The sequence below is a fragment of the Zonotrichia albicollis genome, chromosome Z, assembly GCF_047830755.1.
Source record: "Zonotrichia albicollis isolate bZonAlb1 chromosome Z, bZonAlb1.hap1, whole genome shotgun sequence".
NCBI classification, from domain to species: Eukaryota; Metazoa; Chordata; class Aves; order Passeriformes; family Passerellidae; genus Zonotrichia; species Zonotrichia albicollis.
The window spans coordinates 73,181,286-73,204,691 of record NC_133860.1 but is presented as its reverse complement, the minus strand read 5'-3'; the positions used below and the strand labels follow the sequence as shown (position 1 = coordinate 73,204,691).

The window sequence follows — 23,406 nt, the reverse complement described above, 5'->3', positions numbered from 1 at the left end:
AATATATAAAAGATATTTATTTTATATCTATATTATTTTATGTACTTGATGCATGGCATGTGTCTGTTGCTCTTGGAGATTAAGATTACATGTAGCAATCATGCACCACTGCAGCACACCTGTAATTCTAACTACCCCAAACTGATGCACCTTTCTGTAAATTCTGACACGTATAAGACATCTTTCTCTTTTGCCTTATGTTCATCACCTAGATCTTAGAGTTACAGGCTACTAAGTAATTTGTTGAGTTGAACCAACCTAAAACTATTTGTTTTTTTAAAGAACAAATTGTAACTGGAAAAATACCCTACAGCTTTTACAAAAAAAAAATCTGCACTTATTGTTGGGTTTATGAGAGTATATTTAGAAAAGACTGGGAAAACCAATACCAGTACTTGTGAATGTGCCCATTACTGATTAAAGTTGAAGAAAAATTTCAGGACAATTGCACAAGATGAACTTAGCATCACCATAATGCAAAACTTGTTCTTGTCTCTGCTTAGCTGATTCTGAGAGTGGAATGCTTGTGTCCACCAGGATCCTGCAAAATGAAGTGGAATTGAGTATATGCTCACTCCTCCTTGATTAAGGCATCTTTTCCAGCACAGACTGCCCATGGAGGATTTTTGGCAAAAGTAATTCAATGTCTACTGAGACTAGGAAATGAAGCTTCAGCAAATGACTTCTGAAAGTTTCTGAAAGCTATATTGCTGCTAATTCTTTTTCCTACAAAGACATCTAGAATATTATGGAATGTGCCAACTTTACCTAAAAAGTTATTTGACCAAGCAATACTCCAAGATCAGTCAGAGCCTCCAACACTTATCCTTTGTTTGCATCCTCTCTCCTCCATATTTATAGTGACCGTAAGACCGTAAAACAAGTTGTTAATAAACTTTAAAAGTTGTTTTTATGCATTCAAATATAAAAAAGGTAATACTTAAAGCCTTAGCCCCTTAGTGGCCTAAATTATACTCAAATCTCAAGGTTTTTAAAATGCTACTCTCCTCCTGACTGCAGAACTAGGAAAGAACCTAAAGATCTTTTCTTTTGCGCGAGTGCTGGCACAGAGTCTGATACAGCATTTATAAGTTGTTTTTTTTTTTTCCTTTTTTTTTTTTTAATAGTTACGTGGCAGCTCTTGCAGACATCAAGAGAGCGTGGGGTTGTGATTTCTCGGTTTCCCGCACGGGCACACAGGACAGGTAGCAGTCCCCTAATGCCAGGGTGCTGGCATTAGGGGACTGCTACCCAGCAGAGGATGGAAGGGAGCTGCGGCTCCAGGCGCCCAGCGGCTGCGGTCTGACACTGACTCAGCCGCCGCTGGGCACAGGGCAATCCCTGGGGGCCAGCCCTTCACATATTAAACAGGTACCTTTGTACCTGTAAGGAGAAGCTCGGAGCGAGGGAGGCGTGCAGCTGAGGCGGAGCAGGGGGGCCGCGGCCCCCTCCGAGCGCGATCTCCGGGCTGTGAGGGGAGCAGCACAGCCAGGGCCCAGCCGCCTCCCACCGGCCCCTCCCGCCGCCACCGCGGCCCCGCCCCCGCATTGCCCCGCCCCACCCCGCCGTCATTGGCTGCCGGCTCTGCCCACCAGCAAGCTCCGCCCCCTCCCACAACCCGACGTTCGCCTCCCGGCCCCCGAGTGGCCGGCGCGCCCTGTCAATCACTCGCGTTCGGGGCGCGCGGCGCGTCCCGCCTGCCCGGGCGCCTGTGCCACGGTGGGAAGGGGCGGGCGCTCGGGGCCGCCGCCGCTGCTTCCCCTCCGCCTCGGGGTGCCGCCCCGGCCGGCCCCGCTTCCGAGCCCCGCGCCAGGGGCGGGGCGGGTCGGGAAGCCGTGCCCGGAGGTGGAGGGCCGAACGCTGAGGCTGTGTCTCGCTCCCCTGGGCTCCCCGGTAGGTTGCTGTCCCCGGCCGCCTCTCGGAGCGGCGGCGGTTGCAGCGGTCGCAGCCGCCCCGTGGGCCGAGGCCTTGGGCTGTCTCTCTCCTCCTTTCCCTGGCGGCCGCGGGGCTGGCGGGGGCCGCGGAGCTCCCTGCGAGCGCGGCGGCGGACAGAGCGGCCGGCCGGGCCGGGCAGCGAGAGCCGTTCCCCGGGCGGGTGAGGGCCGGCCCCGGGAGGGCCCGCGCCTCGCTGGGGCTGCGCTCCCGGTGGCAAAAGCCGCCGCTGTGAGACCTCCGAGTGCCCTCTCCTGCAGGAGGCGCTTGCGGCCGTGGGGCTCCCTGTGTCGGTGGTCCTGGCGGTGGTTGTTCCGAGCGAGCACCAAGCTGGGTTTGTAGGAGCAAGTAAATTTGTTTTCCTGGTCTGTGGAAGCAGGTTGTTGGAGTGCTACTGTGCTCGTTTAGCAGATTAGCAGGTTAGAGGCAAACTGGGCTGCCAGTGCTCTTTTATTCTTACCTTTTATTTTGCTTTTCAGGAAGTTGTTTATAGGCGCGATCTGAATGTAGTGTCTTTAATTAATTAAAATCTCTAAAAGTGATGTTTCAGTGACCATGGAGCTCGGACAGACCTTATTTTCAGGCATTCTTGTTCATTTTACTGGTACAGCCTTAATGAGTGTTAAAGTGACATGTGATGTGTAAGAAACAAATTGCAATATAATCGAACACTTTTTTTCCTTGCTGAATTTTATAGTTAAGGTAATTTGTAAGTGCATACATAGTTAGAAATAGATACTGTGCATGTGCTTAAGCGTGATTATAAGTGAAGCACACTGTTAAGCATATTAAGCCTTGCTGCCTGCGTTATGATTGCTTGGAGGATAAACAACTTACCTGCTCTTTAGACTCATGCCTCTTCTTAACCCACTTATCTAGTGAATGCATTTTATCTCGAGCTACATTGGGATGTTAAAATCCAAGATGGGAGTAATGCAATTTTGTTTTACAGGGAAAAGATGAGATAGACATTTCTGTGCTAACTATATCGACCTCAGTATCCTTTGGTCAATTTCTTTTTATTTGAAACGTTCCAACAGTTAAACAGTGTTTTCAGTGGAAAAAAGGGTATTTTGTTGTGCTGGCCTGAAATGGAGAAACTACCTGGCAAACGGCAGACTATTTGCATCAGTTGAGAATGACTTTCAGCTAATTAAATTAATCTTTTTCACTTGCCACTCTCTATCAAATAAATGTATTGGCTTATAAAATGTAAACGGTTTTTAGAATCTAAAGTACTAGTTCTGATACATCACATTTTCTGTAGAGCTTTTTTTTTTGTGTGATCAACATAAATATATTTAAGATTAGTTAAGAGAAATAACCTGCGATAGGCCATGTCTTAACCCTTCTGAGATTGTTCTTCCCCTATAAAAAAGTGTAACTGAACCTATTGAAAGAGTTTTTACCTTGTCCAGCCTATTTATGTACAGTTAGCAAGACTGAATTGACTTACTTTTAGTGTAGTTTTTTCATAATCAGGTTTTTCATAATTAATTTTAATAACTAAATTTTCATAATTAAATTAATCAATTACTATGCATTACTGAAGCTCATGCATTGTATTGAATCTTAGTGTCCCCACAGTATCCACAAAGTTTGTCCTATGGAAATAGAATTGTTCTTGGTTCACTAGTTACTGTGCTAAATGGTTCTGTGATTAGAAGTAGCAAAGTTATGTGTATTTCTAATATTTTTACTCTTGTCTTGAAAATTTGTTTAAAAAATATTAGGAAGTCTTCTGATGTTTAAGAATAATTTATTTTAGTTATGCCTTTGAGACAACAATGAATGCATCATGAGGAATAAGGAAGTAACAGTGGTTGTTTTTCTCCAATATCTTCTAATTACAAAAAAGAAATTGCTAAAGAAGGGGTACTGATCAGCTGTATTAGCTGTCTTTATCTAACTTTTCTCCAGCTAAACATTTTTTTCAGTCTATTGTAGACAAAACATATAGTTACATCTTGTTACTCAGGCTTTTCTTTTTACTTTTGAGCGATTTTTTTTGAGATGTTGTACATAAAAGTAGTAATGTAATTAAAACCACACACAAACCACAGGAATAGCAAAGTTGTAAGGGAGTCTGTCATACTGTTTCTTCACAGTTTAGCTCACTGATTGAACTGCAAATTAATGTTTAGAGTTCTCAGTCAACCCTTAATACCTCACCTGAGGTTGCATGAACAAACTACCTGACAGTGCTTACGGGAAGAGGGTACAATCCTTTTCAGCTGTGGTCTGGGTTTAAATGATCTAAAACTGATTGTGATACTTGGAAGTCATTTACTAATGTAAATGGGATGGTATATTTCCAGTGTACACTGGGCCTTTAACACACTTCCAAAAATATTTTGAGACTTTTATATAATTGATTTTCTTGATCTATTAAAAGGTGCAAAGGTAGCTTTGAAGTAATTTTTGTATATTTTCTGCCAATCCTTAATTTTTTAGTGTTGTGCAGGCATTTTGATGCTTTTTCAGTGCTGCTGCAGAACCAATGCAATGAGATCAAGCCTGATGCTGTTGTGCTTGTTTTTTTAAGCGTAATTCTGAGTAGCCTCCCAGACATTGTCGCTGGACTTCTAGAGCTTTGTAAGCTACAGCTGAAACAGCTGGGTGAAGAAAAAAGTGTTTAAGCTAAATAGTTGCTTAAATAAAAGCAGTCTAGTGAGAAGGTAGTTAAAAGCTAGGGTGATGATAACAGGTAAAGACAATGACTGGAACATTTGTCCCTCCCTGTGATCCTAGGTAAGCCACTTGCAATTTAATGTCCCCCCTTTGGCATAGGGAGGATGCAGAAGAAGAGACATGGTGCGCCAATCCATGCTGTGGAATTGGTTTGGACTGTGGTTACTTAGGTAGCTTTCTGCAACTTTAACTTTCAGAGGAGATTATGAAACTCTTAGTTGTGTAGTATGGAATAATTTATTATGGTGAGATTTAGCTCACCTGTTACATTTACTTCTACTGTTTTATAGATGGTATATTCATTACCTTAAATATATGAAAATGTTTCTTTATAACAAAAGGGGGAGAGAATATATATTAAATATACTTAGATGTAAAATATAAATATTTGTGGTAAATATATAATATCAAATATGCAAAAAATTCAGAATATTACAAATGTGCCAGTGCATTCTCCTAGCATGTTTATTGAACTGCATGTTCCTTATCTCTTACAGAGGAGATTTTAAGCATCTGCACTTCCCTCTCTTCACCACCTCCTTTATCTGATGTTTTTGACTTTGTGTGGGAAACCTTTTTAAAAACCCCATTTAGCTGTTAAAAGAAGGATATTTAGTACAAAATATGTATGTTCTGTGGGTATGAAAAGCTAAAACAGTTATCTTGCCATTTGTCTGGTATCTTGCCTTGTGCTCTGGAGTTAGGAATGGGAGACATACTGATGAATCAGAAATGTCTTTGCCCAAATAACTGTAGGTCACAGAAGCCCATGACACACACAAGTAAGATTGGCATATTCAAGTAAGTTTATTACTTAATTTGACTTTGTGTGTAACATTAATATAACTACAACTGTTTTTTCCTATGCTTTCGGATCTTCTCTGTAAGCTTACTAGCCAACTTAGCTTTTAACATATCAGGACTTTGTAGTAGAAGTTTTACTTAACTTAGTAATTTAAGATTTTTTAATTAAGGTTTAATTACTGAGTTAAGTAAATTCAATGTCATTTTCCTAAAAATAATTTTTTTCCCTGCATGGTGATTTATAGTCTTCATCAACCATGTGTTTTGATTGTGTTACTTTTGGTTAAGACAGGATGGGGACTACAACAGTGGAGGATGATGTCCTTTTCAGTAGGCCAAAAATACAAGTGATTTATTGCAAGCAGAGCCTAGACTTCAAGTATGTGGTTTGTCTCAACTTCTTGTATTCTCTGCAATTTTTTGTTGAGTAATTTATGAGTTGCCTTGCTTTTTGTTCAATAAACCCTGTGCAATAACAATATAGATGGAGCAGTTTCCATCAGAAGCAGAGCTGAAGGTGGTGTTGGGGCAGCCGTTTGTGTAAGGAGGTCACTGGGGTGTGATGTCCTTGCAGGGATGCTCTTGATGGGCTGTGAAACACCGGCCGTTGTGGCTGTGCTGCTGTGGAAAGGCCCTTCTCTCTAATATGGGGCATTCCCCTGCTCCGCCTCTGGCTATGCGGTCTTGTAGCTCCACTCTTGCTCTCCATCCTGTCTCTTGTATCCTCCTCTGAGTCGGTTCAGCTTCTGCTGAGTAGAGTTACTGAGTTTGTGAGCTTTGTGGTACTCTGAGTGAGTCATGGCTTCACTGAGGCGTGGGAGTGCTGATGCTGGTGAGCCATAGGAGCAGCAGGTAGTGTGCTACGTGCAGTAGGAGAAGAGCCATGGTACAAGCACATCAAAATTGTCTAATTGCATTTTGTCATTTGCATTTTGCAGATTTCAGACTTAGGCTCTGTTGAACCCATAAAATTCTTCTTTTTGGTTCAGTTTGTCTTTGAGCTTGAGATGCTAGTTACCTGGTGAATGTTGGATCTGTTACATTTTTAAAGCTTCATTGGCTGCATTTTCTGTTTTTGTAGAAAATAATTTAAGAGCATGGGTTTCTTGACAGGTTCCCTTTGTGATGTTGGAAGGTGTGATTTAGTCCAGGACAGGACACATGTCTGCAGCCTATAAGAAAGTACTATTTAAAAACTATTATTATGTGCGGAAGAATCCTGTGAGTATCTTTTTGTTTTTAAGACACCAAGCATTTTCCATTTTATGTCTTTATATTTGAATGAAGTAGTTAACATGACTGTTACCATGTTTCAACGTCTTTTTAATATAAAGCAATCTTTAAAGGCATTCAGTGTTGCTTTAGAGGAATTCTGCTAGTTTATAATGAAAAACATACTTAATTTCATGTAGTATTGATATTTTTGATGTCAGCTTAAATATAGATAATGTCCATTAAAATGCAGCTTTTAAAAAAAAATCTTAATTAATTGTGCAGTATTCTTGGGAAGATGAAGTAATACTGAGGCTAAAGTCAGGGAGATGATTGCTTTTAAGGGTTGTGGGAGACATGTTTCTCTTCTCAACCACTAGTATTTTCTTAGTTGCACCTTACAAATGTTTTCTTCTGGAAACAGAGAAGTTCAGTCTAGAATGTATTTTACTTTCTGTGGAAGATCACTTCAGCTGGCACGCATTCATTTCTTGCAATGTTCCATCAGCAGGTTGCTCAGTATATCAAGTTGTTAAGGTTTCTGTGTAACATTTGCTGATAGTAGGCTGAGGCATCTTTAAATCTGGAGGCATCGTTAAATCTAAATAAAAAATTATGAAACTTGAGTTTATGGTTAGCAGTAAAGAGAGAGGGCAGAATTTTTCCAAGAGACAAGAGGAAGACAGAATAACTAAATTTGCTTGTAAGCTTTTGTCAGATGGAGAGAAAAATGTATTTACAGAAATGCTGTTTGTCTTTGCTTTTAATTTTTCCAACAGTATTCTCACTATTGTTTGTTTTTATGTGAAACATTGTGAGACCTTTAAGTAAATACTGTTGATTGTACTTTGAATTTTTTAAAATTTTCATTAAGATTAAGTGTGTTTTTTAAGGAAATTAGATATCTATTTTTGATCTGTGGCTCTCTCATCTGCTGCGTGTAGAAATGTGGAATTTTTAGGGTAGTTTTAACCAAACTTAGGTTGTTATGCCTGTGAAGATAAGTTCCTATAAGCTTCATAACAACCAGTTTAGATAGTAGATATTTATTAACCATTACCATGGTGAAGGAAGGATTTTATATGTTTTGTGTGGTAGTAGCTTGAGAGCTGTTCAGCTTGCAACTTGTAGTACAAGGCAAGCAACAGAACATTTCCACTGAGAAGAGAACATTTTAATGTGGTTTTGTGAAGAAAGAGAGCTGAAGATGTGTCAGAGGGTGGCCTGCAAATGCAGTTATGTGGATATGTGTAAGATAACCAGAAAGGTGAAGTTACTGCACTGGGGCTGTGTGGGTGTTGAATGCTAATCTGTAGGCAGCTAAGTTTAGCTAACATTGATGCTTTTGAGGAATGATTCTATTTTAAGCTTCCTAAGTAGCGGAGCAAGCATTTAACTACACACAAGTGCCCACATCAACATACTGGCATTTTCTCATGTTAATGCTTGAGAATTTTGTTTTGATTTAAAATCAGTGTACTTAAGTAACTGCCATCAGACCTTGACAGTACTGATGTCAAGAGCACCAAGTTGTTTTGTTCTCAGAACTTTAATCTACATCAGATGATTTCATATTTAGTGTCATTTGAATTTGTGTAGAACACTGGGAGACTTGTTTTTTCCTCTGAGTTCCATAGGAAGGCATTAGTTTAAATATGTCTTGTATTACATCACTCATGATGAATCCAAGATCTTAACTGTGCCTTCTGTTTCATCTTAATTTTTGTCACTGTGCATCTTATGTGTTCAATATGAAGGTTTCAAGCATGATTCCATTTGGTGTGGTGTCTGAGACTTTATCTATACCATTTTTTTTCCATATTAAACTTATAACAGAAGAAAAAAGCTTTATAGCGTTTTGAAGACTGTTGAACTGTACTTTCGATTTGATAGAGACATTTTTGGTGTACATTGCAGTGAAAGTCATGCAAGTGAGAGGAGAGTTGCAAGTGTGTGTAGTAGTGAAATACTTGGAACTGCTGTAGAAGGTACCTATCTGGTTTATGGAGACAACTAAGACAACAGAATCTGATTGCCAGGTAGTTTGTTATTGTTAGAAATCTTGATAGCTGCAAAACTTAGTCTGGAGACATTTTCCTGTTCTGTGAGTTATCCCTTTCTTCACATATGGAGTTATTAAACTTGAGCTTGACTCCTGTCTTAAGTTCTTGAAGTAGAATTCGACCATGTAATTCAAGTTAAGTGACAGAATTGTGTCAGAGAACTAAAAATACTTTTAATTTTGAAAACAGATCTTCACAATCACTGTGGAATGCTAGAGCACATTATGTATTTTAGCCTATCCAAAATCTAACCTGAAGACAGAATTAGTGTCTTTTGGACTCTCAGAAATTTTTTTTCCATTGCCAGCGGAATGTTTCACAATGCTACTTAATTTTGTCTTCAGATATAGTTACGATGTTAGATTAAATGCAATACTCTTTTTTTTTTTTTAAACTTCTAGATGTGTTAACTTCACAGTTTCTCTGGCCTAGCCTTAGGCTAATCTGAACCTTTCTGTTGTTCTGCTGTAATACTTGCGTGCTGTGGTACAATTATTCATGTAGAAAATTGTCACCTCTATTATGTAGTATTAGCTAGCTCAGCATTAGCTGTCTGCCAGCTGAGGACAATGTAGCCCATTTAAGTCTATATGGTTGTGGTGGTGGAAATGTGAACAAATGATTGAAACATTGCTTAACCATCATTTTTGTCCTTTCTGTGCTCTTTTTAGTAAATCAGCTTTAATAGTGTCATTAGATTTTAAAAATTATTTCTTGTGTTATGGCTCTCCTTTCTGAAAACTGACTTTCAGCTTTTACTCTGAAATGGTGATTATAGGAAACTGCAAGAAGGATGCCTGAGCAAAAGTTTTAACCAAATAACTGCATGCACTTGCATGGAATCTCTAAGTGAAGTTGATAGGATTTTGTAGTGAAAGTCTATGGTGAAGTTCATAGATTAGGGCCAAACTTGCCTTCTAGATCCATGAGAAAATAAAAATGTTTATGCAGTAACCAGAGATAGCCATCTCAGCTGATGTTTGTTTAGGGTTAACAGAGATTAAGAGATTGCTTGGAGAGCTTAATAGCTACATAATTAGTCCAGGCTGTCATTTGTGGAAAAATTGTGTTGACTTAGGAGGACCCCCAGTACTGTACATGTCTTCTGATGTGACAGCATTTTGACCAGAGCTGGCAGTTGGTGGTGCAGAAGGATGCATTACTGTTAATTAGGAAGTAGTGACAAAATTAAGTGTAGAGAACAGATACTGAATTTTGGATATTGGCAGCCCTCCAATGTGTTCATGTGACTTTAAACCTTGATACAAGAAAAGTTACACTAGTTTAACTACAATAGACTTCTTAAACAAGCTTCAGAAAGGATGAGGGAGGTTTTTGGTTAGTTCTTGTACAGGCAAGTGTTTGATTAAATGTTAGTAAAGCTGTTTCTCTGTTAGATTTTCTGCATTTAAGGAGGATTATATGTGGCCATATATGGTTTGTTGATGTACTTTCCCTAGGGAAATGTGTATATATGTGCAAATTGAAACGCTTATTCTAGAATCTCAAATTAATTATTTTTGTTGAAAATAGTGTGTGGCTGTTTATATGGTAAGAGAAAAATCTATTTTTTTATTTAATATATATACCACTTGAGATGAAAACAAGACTTCAGAAGGCTTGGTTTTGTAAATACCTTCATAAGAAAGATACTTGGATTTACCTTGACTCTTTCAATTAGGCTGCTTCTTTCAGTGCATCTCATTTGTATGTATGTAGACTTATATTGTTACCTAAACCCTTGTTTTATAAGGAAAATCAAACCTATCTGTAAGAGTAAGCAAATACCTATTTTAAAACAATTGTATTTTTTAGGAATGCTGAGAGTCTAGTTTGTACACCAAAATGAATAAATTCTGTTCTTGCTTTTGCAAAACTTAGCTGAGTCTAGAATTGGTTGGTATTACAGAAGGCAGATGTGGCAAAAGACTGAATGCAGAGAGAACAGTACTGTTGTCTGAGTTTCAGAAAGTGAAAATAAGAATCTGTGGAAAACTGAGACTTTTAAGTAAGAAAGAAATAGTAGTGTAGAAGGTACTTGAGATACAAACATCGTATTGTTGGAAGTTCTGGTAATGCAAACAAAATTTATGCGCACTTGTGATCTGCTAGTTGCTTTGCAGTGATGAAGAGCATGAGTCAAAATAAGTGTTTTGAGGCCATGCACACTGAGAAATAAACTGCACAGTTGAGCTCTTGCATGATCTATTATAAAAAGATTTCATTTGCCTTTGAAATAAGGTTATTATATTTGCTTTCTTAAATAAACACTCATGTCTTCTGGAGTGTGAAAAGTTTTACGTGATCAAGAAGTAGCAATTGCTTTGTGTGTTTTCCTTCTTTGCTGATGAAACCTCTAGGAAGGATTTCAAACTTACTAGTGTATTATGTACTTTTTCTCTGTGAAGGAAATGTAGCAAATGTGGGTTCTGTAGTTAAGTATTTGGAAAGGCAAACTGGCAGAGAAATGATGTGGCTGTGGTTTTTGATGGCTTGAAAGTTGATCCTGCTGAAGATCTTATTTAGCTGCATTGTCACTTCTTGTATGTTTCTTATTTTATTATGTGGAGACAGCAGTCTTCCCATGTGAAGCTGAGAAAGATCATCCTTATATCTTGTATTAGTTCACATCTACTACAAAAATACAGGGTTTTTTTGGGGGGGGAAGGAAGATGATGTTTAGAGAACTTACATATTCTTTTTGCAGTGCTTTCAAGGTAATTGTTTAACTAATTGAAGTTAGAATAAGTACCTAAGGAATGGGAGAATAAAATAGTCTTTGATGAAACAACTAACTTCTGACAATATGAGGAACAGATAATACCAAGCTGTATTTTGTTTTAATGTGAAAAAAATTTTAAAAAACTGTAAAATCAGAGGCCATTAGCCTTAGAATTCCCCAAGTGTATGAAGTAGATTATATTGTTTAGAGCAAAATGTGTTACTGATGAATAAGTGTTCATTGTGGCCAGGTCACATATGAAGAACACCATCTATGACTTCCAAAATGATTCAGTGATGAGCGATTTTGATACAGGTTACTGATAACTGGAGAGATAAATTGTGTCAGGAGAAATTTGTTTGGAAATGTTCTTTGTTTTTCAAAGCTGACATCATGAGTATGGAAGTTTTACATACTGAATGTTTCATCTGTGGAAGTTTTACATACTGAATGTTTCAGCACACTAATTTTGTCTTTAGTTTTGAGTGAAGTGCTAATGATATTGCATATTGTTTCTGCTTTGGAAATCTGAAAAATGATGAAGTAATAATTTGGTTACATTTAATTGAGTCATGCAATGAATCATTAAACAACTTTTTATTTTAGTTTTTACTTGAAAAATATACAAAAAATAAAGCTATAGACCTATTTATTTGTAATATAAATTATTGGAATAACAGCTCAACTATTGGTCATGTTAAAGTCATGTGCAAGCCTACATTGCTCTTGTTGGACTAAAGTGAAAATAATGAAATCCACTCTTCTGTCATTAAATGTTTATTTTTCATTTAAAATAAAACAGTGCATCTAACTAAATCGTATGTAATTTCAGAGATATTTTCCAATTCAAATTCTGTTTGAAAACTTTTTCACAGTTAGAAACTGCTGTCCTAAACTTTCAAGGGATCTTCAATTATGAGCCTGTTTGCTGTGGATTTTGAATTTTGTAGATTTCCTCTGTTGCATAGAGACATGTATATAAAAATGAATGAAAATAATGCAGTAATAACTAATCTAGAAAGAACAGTTAAATTTTTCCATGATGCATACAAAAATAGCAGAAACAGTTGATTAGATGTTTAAGTTTTGTATTATGATTTCCCAGTGAAATTCTTGCTTGGTTTCAGTTTTGTAGTATGAATTTCAGATTTTCTGCTCTTAAATATTTCTAAAAGAGTTTTGTTGGATGGAATCTTACGTTATTTTTTCTGCAGTACAGATGCATTTGTAACATGGAAATGATCTTTGGAAAGTGAATGTGACTGTTTTTCATCTCAGTTGAAGACTGTAGTAGGTGAAGTATTCAATAAAAATAACATATAGTTAGAGAAAGTGTCTTGGAAATTTGTGGCAGAGGCACTAGAAACTTTCTCTTCACTCTTCTAGAAGATGTGAGAAGAAGCTGTGTTGCTAAATTACTGTAACTGCCAAAAATCATGAGCCCTTGAGGTTAGAAGTATGTGAACAGCTACTTGAGAGGTGAGAAACTGCGGAAGTATGAAAATGCCAGAAGGCTGAGTGAATTTTAAATGCCTCGTGCTGAAACCAGGACTGTTACTTTACAGTGTTTCATAAAAGAATAAAATATCCCATATTAGAATGGACCCAGAAAAACCATTGAAGTCCAACTCCTGGCCCTGCACAGGATGCCCCAAGAGTCACCCCATGTGCCTGAGAGAATTGACCAAACACTTTTTGAGCTCTGTCAGTCTGGTGCTGTGCCCACTTAGCTAGCACTGTTCCAGTGCCCAGCCACCCTCTGGGTGAAGAACTTTTCCTAATATCCAACCTAAATCTCCCCTGACACAACTTCATGCCATTCCCTCAGGTTCTGTCACTGGCTACAGCTTCTCTGTAGTTCTTCCCTTCATTGGGCCTTCCTTCCACTGGGCATACAACTCACTTTTTTGCCTTATTTCTGAGAGAAGATTCTTGCTCAGCCAAGCTGGCCTTCTCCCTCTTCTGCTTGACTTACGACATTTTGAAACTTCCTGTTCCTGTGCCCTGGAACGTGGCACTTAAAAAATGACCAGATCTGATGGACCCCAGCACCCTCAAAACCATTTCCTCAGGCCATCATACTGATTCTTTTAAAAGCTTGAAGTCAGCTCTTGTCACACCCAGGACTGAAATTTTACTGTCACTTTTTCTCCTGATAATTGTGATTTTAAACTCAATTGCTTTGTGGTCACTGTGGCCAAGGTTTCACTGTGACCAAGTCTTGACTTTGTTCATGCGATCTTCCCGAACACATCAAGGAGGGCACCTTTTGTAGCTGGCTCCATTAGTAGTTGTCTCAATTAGTATTGTAAGACGTCCCAGATTTCGGACTGTTCTGGACCTATTTGTGCAGCTGTGTGACAAGGGCAGCTGTTTTGAAGGTGTCCCTTAGTTCCTCAGAGGAATTTTCTGGAATCATTGTCCTGGATAGGTGGCCTATAGTAGACTCCTGCAATGGCGTCCACATTATTTTTTGTCCCTTAATCCTTGCTCAGAGACTGTCAGCCTGGGATCGCTGGCTTGGCCGTATTCCAGCCCTTCCAGCTCACCTGCCCTGCCTGTCCCTCCTGGAGAACTTGTGACCATCCAACATGGCACTTCAATCAAGGGGTTCATCTCACCAGGTTTCACTTATTCCAGTGATGATCCTCGCGTGTTGGTGTGGAAACATTTTGGATGTGGTCCATTGTAGCTGACACCTCCTAGACCAGTTTAAGGATCTCACTAGCACTCAGTTCCTTGAGTTTTGGCATACCATCCCATTGCTTATCACTGTCAAACCTGTTTATGTCCTTTTGCTTCTTCCAATGTAATTTAAAGCTCTATCAAATTTTTATTTTCCTCTGTAGCTCTTTTGCTGCTATATGCTTTTCTTAAAAGTAGAGCAAAATGTTAGTATACTGATACTAGCAGTGATGTATGATCTTGTAATTACAATGAAGGGTACTGCTTATGTTACCTGAGGGAGCAGTTATGGTTGCATGTTTCATTTAAGTTTGTCATTCCTGGGCAGTGCAATGTCCTATTTAGCTACTTGAATGTTCTCTTAGTTAGTTTGTTTAGGAGTAATTCTGGAACATGAAAAAGGAATGAGGTAGATAGTAAATTGGATTTTTTTAAAGGTGACTTGCACACTTGCGTATGAACATTGTCATGACAACACTTTGGAACATGTAAGCTTGCATATAATTACAGTGGTGTTCCTGCTGTTGCTGCAGGAACAGGCTTTTGAGAAATGTATGAATAAAGAAGATGCTTAAATGAGCTGTTCTTTTATTCTGCCTTATGTAGTGTCCTAGAGAGTCATTGTTGCTACAGAATAGGGGTCCTATGTGGCATATACTCTTCAGTAGTGTTAATTGGGACATTTTCAAGAAGAGTTTTAGAGAGATGTATAAATTTATAGCTCTTATCTAGGGATACTTCTGGAAGTGTTAGGTGTGTGAGTAGTGAGTCAATTGGAACCCTGTTGTCATTTTTCTTTACCGTGCCTCTCCTTACTTTTCCTGCATTCTCTCTACAGGGCTTGGAAAAGTCTATCAGATTAAACCAAAAAAAAATGAAATCTCTGCTAGCTGTTGTTAGTTGTGCATGTCAGTCACTCTGAAGTTACTTGCTTTCTTCCAGTCTTGTTTTATTTTTTGTCTTCAGTCAATATAGATTTGAGATTTAATTTATAATTGAGATCTAATTACTTTTTATTCTATGTAATACCATTTTGATTTTTTTATAGCTTCTTTTGCCTTTCTCTTCACATTTGAACATAGTAATTTCACTCCTTTGATATTGCTTTGTCAACTTGTCTTTAATGGATTTTCCTGATATTTAGTCCTGTATCTTTTTGAACTAAGAACAATTATTTAAATCCTAACAATATTCCCTAATGTTGGGCTGAAGTTTATGGTTTAAGTGTGCTCATTTATGTAGGCAGAAATGAAAAAAAAAATTAAACAGAAAATCAAGCTGTGAGATGAGGATAGCATGTTTTTCACAGATTGCCTATAGCTATCATACAGCAAGAAAGTGATTTTGCCAATAATTTACAATGCTTACACTGTATGTATTCCTTTTGTGCTTGAGATGATGCACACCTTTGAATGATGTCTGTCTTCTGAGCCTTAAAAGTGACGTTGAGTCTTTGAGGCAAATCTGCTGCATCTTCCTTAATAGTCAAAAAAAACCTGTAATTTCATTCTGTATCAGATTTTTTTACATGATAAGTAATTGCAAATACTATGTAAATATATCTCTTTGCCTTTTCGTGCTTTTTCTCTAGAATGTGAGCATTATGGTGAAGAGAAGATACAGCCATCAACATTATAACACTGTCATAGGTAAGTACAATAGAAATAAATACAACCATGAAAAAGTTTTGTATTTTTAAGGTAAATACATCATGAAATATTGCACAGGAGCTTCAAAATGGAGAAAGTCATAAGCACTGTCCTTGTTTTGAGTTACTTGCAGATTATTTTATTAGGAGAATGTAAGAGAACACCTGTGTCCCGGAGAAACTGTGACAAGGAATACTTCCATGTCTTCCTTTAGATATGTAGTGGGGGAAAAATGTGAGGGACTTGTGTTGGTTATTTAGCAAATATCTTATAAAAAGGTACTAATTTCAGTTTATATAAGAAAGCTTGCCTGTAATGTAAATGGAGTATCTGTTGGTTCAACAGGAGGAAAGGGGATGACATAAGTTACTGTGTAATAGATTTGTCCATATAATGGACACATTTCTGGAAATCAGAATTGATGTTGTTTGTCATGTATTTGGTACACTAAAAATTCTAGGGTTGTTTATTGTTAGTTCTTCCTGAAAAAGACAGTAAAATATGGAATTCTTTTCTTTCCTAAAACATCTAGTTGCATTCTTTTGCATCAAACATGCTGGCCTGCATTCTAAGAACTGAATGGTGACTTTGAAGTTCCACTTCAACACACTTAATGTCTAGCTTCCTTATTTCTTCCTTTCCTTCTGCTATGCCTTTGTAGCATAGTGGATGAGGGAAAATCACCTATTGCTTCCCATCGATCCTTTGAGATCTGTGGTTTAGAAGGTGACTTTAGTGTATCTGGAAGCGTGCAAGATTATGTAGGATGTCCCCTTTTCTCTTAAACACTTCTGTCTGTACCATAAAGAAACCACAAGTTTCATTACTCACTGCTGAAGTCCTTTTTCCTGGCATTAAGCAAGTCATCTTGGATTGTAATCTGCATTTTGAGTTTTTTGTTTGTTCTCAGAACCAGCCTTTCATTCCCCCTTTCACGGTATTGTGGTCATATTTCTTTGCTAAACAAATTTCCATGTACTTCCTTGTTCGGGTAATATGTTAGTCAGCTGTTATTAATGATTTTTAAATGTCATATAGTTATAACCATGCTATAACTATGTATGATTTAGCAGATGCAACTATTCAGGTGACTGTTCATATTATTTGGTGTATTTTTCACTAGTACCTCTTTGATTTTTGAAATTTTGTGGTAAGCTGTGATATGAGTAATAATTTTACTTTGTGAGAAATTGGTTTATGAAATAAAAGTGTCTTCAGCTCAAAGTATTAAAAATAAGCTCCTGGTGACTACCTTTAAAATAGGCTGTAGCACATGAAGTACATTTTTCCAGAGGATGTTCTCCATTACTTCAGTGTATTCCCAACATTGAAACAAATGTAGGAAAAGAATTTTGCACAGACATTTAACTCATTATGGAATTGTGCTGGTGTAGAAACTTCTGAATTACGCGGTTTTACGCCACTGTCATCAAATAGAAAACAATATCCATTGTTCTTACAGCTGAGATTTAAAAACAAAAGCCTTCTTGTGATTCTTTATTACAGTAGTAAGATAGCATTGTTTTTGCTGAAATCCATGTGGGAATTCCTGTCTAGGCAATGATGCTAAACAAGGGAGAAGGGGAGCAGGGAAACAGATTTATGACAGAAGTATAGGAGGGGAGAATAAGTAAATATAGTTTAGTTTCAGATTCTAGGAGTTACTGAAAATTTGAGTGTCCTTGCCATAGTTTATAATTTGAGCATTTCAGAAATTACTGTTCAGAAAATACAATATATTTCTATAACTTCAATAACTGTGCAGCTTGAGCATTTGCTTAAAACAGCAGATACTATTTGAGGGAAATAAATAAAATGCTTTCATTTGAACTGGCATAAGGTGAAGTGAGTGTGTGCAAGCATCAATTTTAAGTGTGTTTATTCAGGAAAAAGTTTTATAGGGTGTTTTTGTTACTTTTTAAAAAATAACTATTGCTTGAAGAGTTGAAATTTTAGTATACTTGAGTCACTACAATAGCACTTGCTGTTACATATTAGAAATAGAATTAACCCTTACGTAGTGCTTTTCATAGATCTGTAAAGCAAATATAATTAGTTAAAGCGTAATTGTGTGTCTAGTTGAAGGGAAAGGTAATTTTGTACAAGAATCTTACTGTGTTGAATAACTTTGTTTTTCTTTTAACAGAATTCCTCTAAAGACTAGGAAATATTGCTGGTGTTGTGCATTCTGGAAATACGTTTTACTACAAATACCACCAAGGCTTTGCAAACAGAATGAACATGCTGCTGTTGACTGCTCACCCACAGTAACCAGCTGGGCATTTCACTCATGATGTTTTCATTCTCACCTTGTCCAATTGGGATTTGCTTATACTGATTTTTAAAAAGAGGAATAAATCAAAGTGGAGTACCGTAAATTTGACATGGAAAATAAAAAGAAGGACAAAGACAAACCAGATGAAAGAATGGCACGGCCTAGTGGGAGATCAGGCCATAATCCACGTGGAAGTGGTTCTTCAAATTCCGGAGTGTTAATGGTTGGCCCTAACTTCAGAGTTGGTAAAAAAATTGGATGTGGTAATTTTGGAGAACTGCGGTTAGGTAAGATCCTTGTTTATTTATTTCAGTTTACATTGTTCAAGGCCATTTTTATGCAGTCTAGGCAAGAAAATTTCTCTATGAATACCGTGCAGCTCTTCAAACTGCCTTAAAGCTTCAGATGTGCAAGGCATATTCAGCCCATCTTTTGTGGTTTTACCTCAGCCGGTGCAAGCTTGATGACATGAAGAATCTGTATAGCAGGATACTTCCTGTGAGTAAAATATTTTCTAGCTATGTGCAGTGCTCTCCTAAATTCAGTCACTTTTCTCTTCCAAGATGTGGAAGTTATATGATGCTTATTGTAGCAGTCTTTTCTGACTTCCTGAAGCACTTTATTGAGGTATATTTAGGGCTAAATGTATGAGAGACATCCCCATCTTGTAGGTCTGGCCAATCTCTTGGAGATGCTGTAACCAGGTACTGCAGACTTTTTAATACTGGTGAGCAAGGAATTTCTTGGTTTCTTTTTTAATGTAGTGATGTTAAACATTTGAGCTGCTGTTAAACAGGACAGTGAGAATCCATCTGCAGAGAAAATTTGGGATAATTCAGTCACTGTACTTTTCTTCTGAATGGATGGCTGAAACTCAGATGGTGGAGAAAGCAGACTGAAAATGACCTATAGAGTTTTGCAGAATTTAAGCAGCAAAGCTGGAAATGCTAGCATTTGTTAATAGACATGATGGGTGTGTTCTTTTGGAAGACTACATGTTTAGATTTGGGAACTTGTTTTTCCAAGATGGACAGCATGATTAGCTAGGGTTTTCAAGATATGTAAGTTCAACTATGTTTTAATAAATACAGTTTGACACTTAGTGGCAAGAATTTACTCTAGTATTGTTAGCAGACTTGAATTAAAGTGCTTCATGCATTAAATAGAGGTGGGTTTCACAGTGAGGTATTTGAGAGGATGGTGGGCTATATAGGTGGTGTTTCTGTTGATCAGTGCCTGTGGTAGAAGTAATACTCATTGCCCTTCAGACAATATTTGTGATACAGTGTTTGCATAATATAATATGTTTTTAATTTAGTGTGTTCTGGGGGCTGTCAGGATGTAAACAAGCTTGGCAAATTAATACTGTAGAGGAATTTAAGAAAATATTGCTGCAGTTCTGACTTAGGACACTGAATTTTGCAGTCTCATTAATAGGTACTCTTGTTACTACTATTAATAGTTACACAAAATTGATACATTTTGACATTTACATTTTGCATACATGACTTTGCAGTCCACAAATCAAGCTGAAAAATTGCTTTTCTTCACTTGCTAAACTTTTGCATACTGCCTTCAAATCTTAATTTTTGTTTCAAACCTCTCAGAAGGTTCAAACCAGCAAGATTAATTCTACATAAAGGCAACTGCAAGCTAGTAAAGGTAATTTTTTTGTCCGTCTGGTTTTTTGGTTACAAAGTACAGAGCTGATTAAGGATTAATATCTGATTAACTTACTTGCAGTTGTTACAGTGAAACAATGTATTTTATTTTAAATACAATATTAAATTAGTTAAGACTTACAGTTTGATAGTACTGAAATAAAATAGAGCAAATAAGTAAAAGGAATTGGAGGGAGATTATGGGTCATGGTACTGTCCTGCAACCGTCACCAGGATGAGTGCAGCCTTTCTGATTTTAATGTCTGTGGGTTTTGCTTATATTCTAGATATTTCAAATCCCTATTTTTTGGTTTTAGTGAGGAAGATGTTTTAAATGTAAGTTACTGAAAGCAAGAGTTAACATTGCTATTATAGAATCTGATTTAATTTTTGAATTTTTTCATTTGCTTTGCTACAGTATCAAGTACTTACTATGCACCCTTTCTACAAAGGTGTGCTCAAGTGCCTAGTTTTTTATATGTACGTCTACAGATGGAATATATTTTGACCATATGTCCTAAGGTTAGACCTGAGGAACTTAAAGGAGGATTGGAGTTGTAGAGTGACGAATTAGTGCACAGAAGATAAAAATTCAGTTATATATTGTGAGTTGTTGTTCTTCCATCTGAGAAGAAATTGGAGATCACACTTCAGTAGTGGCTTGTGGATCAAATGGGAAATTGACTTTCTGTAGCAAATTACTCTTTGTGATCTTCAACCATTAGCTTGCAGAGGACTAAATTGGTTTGGATATTGAGCTGCTAGTTTTGAGACTCTCTGTTATAGTTAAATTAAACTGATACAGTTAAAATAAGCTGATAAGGTAGTAAGAGAGAACTTGTTGCTGTTGCCAGAGACACATTACTCAGTACTTGTTGTGTTTATGGACAGATCAGCAATGATGTTTTACATATGTGTCTGCTGTATTTGAAAGAGAGGATTGTCCTGACTGATCACCTGAAACTTCATGTCCCTGCTGATGCTACTTCAGAATGAGCATGTCATTACAACTTTTGGAACTCAGTATCCAGTTCCTTAAATGTAACTGGGTTTCTTACTTACTCAGAGTAGGTGATGTACATAGCTAAGAGATGGAATGAGCAGGACTACTGCTTCTTATAGATTCTAATACCATGCAGAGACACAGAAACAACTGCAAAGTACACTTGTTACCAAAAATGTAACTGATATGGTCATCGAGTAAGAAATAGTTAGGATACCTGGATAGCCACTGTAGTCCCTACATAGGGGACTGTGACCTCCTTTATAGCCTACTGATCATATTAATTATGTGTTTGTTGTTGTGAAGCCCTCAGGTTATTTGTTTTTTTTTTTTTTTTGTGAAGTTTGATCTGCTAAGAGAAGTAAGCTTTTAATGCATCTTGTTTCAGCTTTACAGATGTACTCTATTTTTTAAAAGACTCATTAGCACTTCATAGTATTTGACTATTGGTGTAACTCACTTGGTCAAAGCATGGTTGTGGTTTCAGTCCCTCTGTGGGGCATTTTCTTAAGAGTTGGACTCAGTGTCCTTGTAGGTCCCTTCCAAATCAGAATATTCTGTGATTCTGTGTAACTTTCTTTGCAGGAAACATTTTAGACTTGGTCCTCATCTTTTCCCCATATGATTTCTTTAACAAAACTGAAATAAACATAGGAAATTCAGACCTGAGTAATACTACAGAGAAAAAGGGAAAATTATCATTAAGAATAATATACACTAACTGCATTTGAAAATTGTAAAGAAATAACAAGTATTGGAAGTGACTACTTAATCTATCCTTTATCTGCTGTTTTTTAATTTTACACCTATAAAACTTGCTTAACTTTAGTCATTGCATACGGTTGGTAGTGAAGCTTATTGGAAAGATCTTACCCAGTTGTAGAATCCCTTTTAAAGCAGCAGATATATTTCCTAAATCGCGTAATGCCATTTAGGAAATGGTCAGGAATGTTGTTGTCCTGTCATAAGTTTTAGCTTAGTAAAATACATAATTGAGGAAAAAAACAGTCCTCAATTAATTAACTAGTTAATTCTAGTTTTAATTAGTGGCTAATGTTTCAAAACTGCATGGTAATTAAAAAATGAATTAAAAATAGTTTTCAGCAATAATTATGAAAATAGCACATTCTGGTTATTGTGATTTACCAATTTTCAAGCTTTTTTAGTACAAAAAAATCACAAACTTGGTACAAGATCTGCAACTCTGTGAAATTTCCACCTCTTACAGTATTCAAGGAAAAAATCTTTTTAAATTAAGGTATTGGATTAATAAACCCACATTTCCTAAGTCACTGCCAGAACACTAGCACCTTAGATGAAAGATAGTTTGAAGACTTTCTTGATATTTAAATGGCATTTACATGAACGGAAAAGCCAGTGTCTCACATTTGTTTTTTATTCTTTTTTCAAGGAAAAAATTTGTACACAAATGACTATGTGGCAATTAAGCTGGTAAGTTAATATTTTTTTTAAAGGTTTTGAGATGAGCAACTAATCAAATTCTTCCTTTCAGATGTTAATGGGTTGATTTTTTTAATTGAAGCCTTTAATAGTTTTGTATGATTTCATTGAATTAGATAAAAGCAGTTAGTGATAGATGTAATTGTGTAGTTTGGCCATATTGAGTAAAAGTAGTTTTTAATTGTTGCCACTGTTTTCAAGGCTAAATCTGTGTTTGCAAAATCAGTGATGGTTTAATGCTACTTCAAGGATGTGCTCTATGGCAGTTATCTTAGTAGCTTCCTTTGTTGTCCAACAAGTCGAGGCGCAACAAGTTTGCGGTGAATCTTAACATCAGGTGACTACAGAGAAACTCCAGAAATTCTTGAGGCTGCATGTGTTTCAGTGTCCACACTCCTGCCCCCCCAGTATTTTTCATCTTGAACTGCTGGTATTTACACATCGCTTTGTTAGACATGTTTTATTTGCAATGCTGTGTAATATGTTTACTTCTTTTGCAAACATGATACTTTTGGCTATTGTGTTTATGCGTCATTGTTTGGTTTTTTCTCAATCATTGGAGCTCCTTTGGTAACACCATATTTTGCTTCTGGATTTTTTAACTTCTTGGTAAATGACCGTGTTCATAACTGAAGTGTTTCATGATGAAATTAACTTGGTTACCTCTTATCATTGAAGGATTTTTAGGACTCCTGTTGGTTTCTTGTTGCTGCAGTAGCAAAAAACTTTTTATGTAGCATAGTATGGTTTCGTAAAGTGAAAGGTAAACCGTGGGAGCCAAAATGCATGGCTTTAGATAAGAAATCTGAAAAGCATTACAAACATAAACTCTTGAAAAATACTGGTATTACTCTTCTTTCTTTGGGAAATACTTTGGGAGTAGTATAAGTTTTTAAAACATGCAAATTATGGCTTGAGACAGCAACATTGGATACAGTTTTGAGGGTTATTATGTGTTAAATCAGATTTACACTTATTTTGTTTCAACATATCTTGAACTTACTCTATATGTCTGGTGAAAGCTGAAAATAGTCTGAGAATTCTTCTACTTAAAGGCTGTCTACTCCAAAGCACATTTAGAAATACATTGCAAGGTAGTGGGTTTTTTTTAAGCGCTAATTACTTGATAATGTAGAGCAAGACAACTTTTTTATCGGATTGGTTTTGATAAAAGGTTTTCTATGACATATACAGCTCAATAAGCTTGGCTGCCATTTCAACTCATTTCAGCTGTCACAGGTGATACTT

At 37.1% G+C, this 23,406-nt stretch overlaps 1 protein-coding gene across 4 annotated transcripts in view; it reads left to right on the top strand.

Annotated features, from left to right (window-relative positions):
• Window positions 1–1,678: 1,678 nt before the first annotated feature.
• CSNK1G3 (casein kinase 1 gamma 3) overlaps window positions 1,679–23,406 on the top strand; it is a 68,640-nt gene continuing 46,912 nt past the window's right edge. The window contains exons 1-5 of one of the 4 annotated variants that reach the window (XM_074532448.1): window positions 1,679–1,893; window positions 6,541–6,648; window positions 15,701–15,758; window positions 17,905–18,320; window positions 22,109–22,149. In XM_074532448.1, coding sequence (XP_074388549.1) covers window positions 18,143–18,320; window positions 22,109–22,149 — 219 coding nt within the window. In that variant the 5' untranslated portion in view covers window positions 1,679–1,893; window positions 6,541–6,648; window positions 15,701–15,758; window positions 17,905–18,142. The remainder of the gene's footprint in view (window positions 1,894–6,540; window positions 6,649–15,700; window positions 15,759–17,904; window positions 18,321–22,108; window positions 22,150–23,406) is intronic. The other 3 variants (XM_074532447.1, XM_074532450.1, XM_074532449.1) reach the window with 3 other exon arrangements.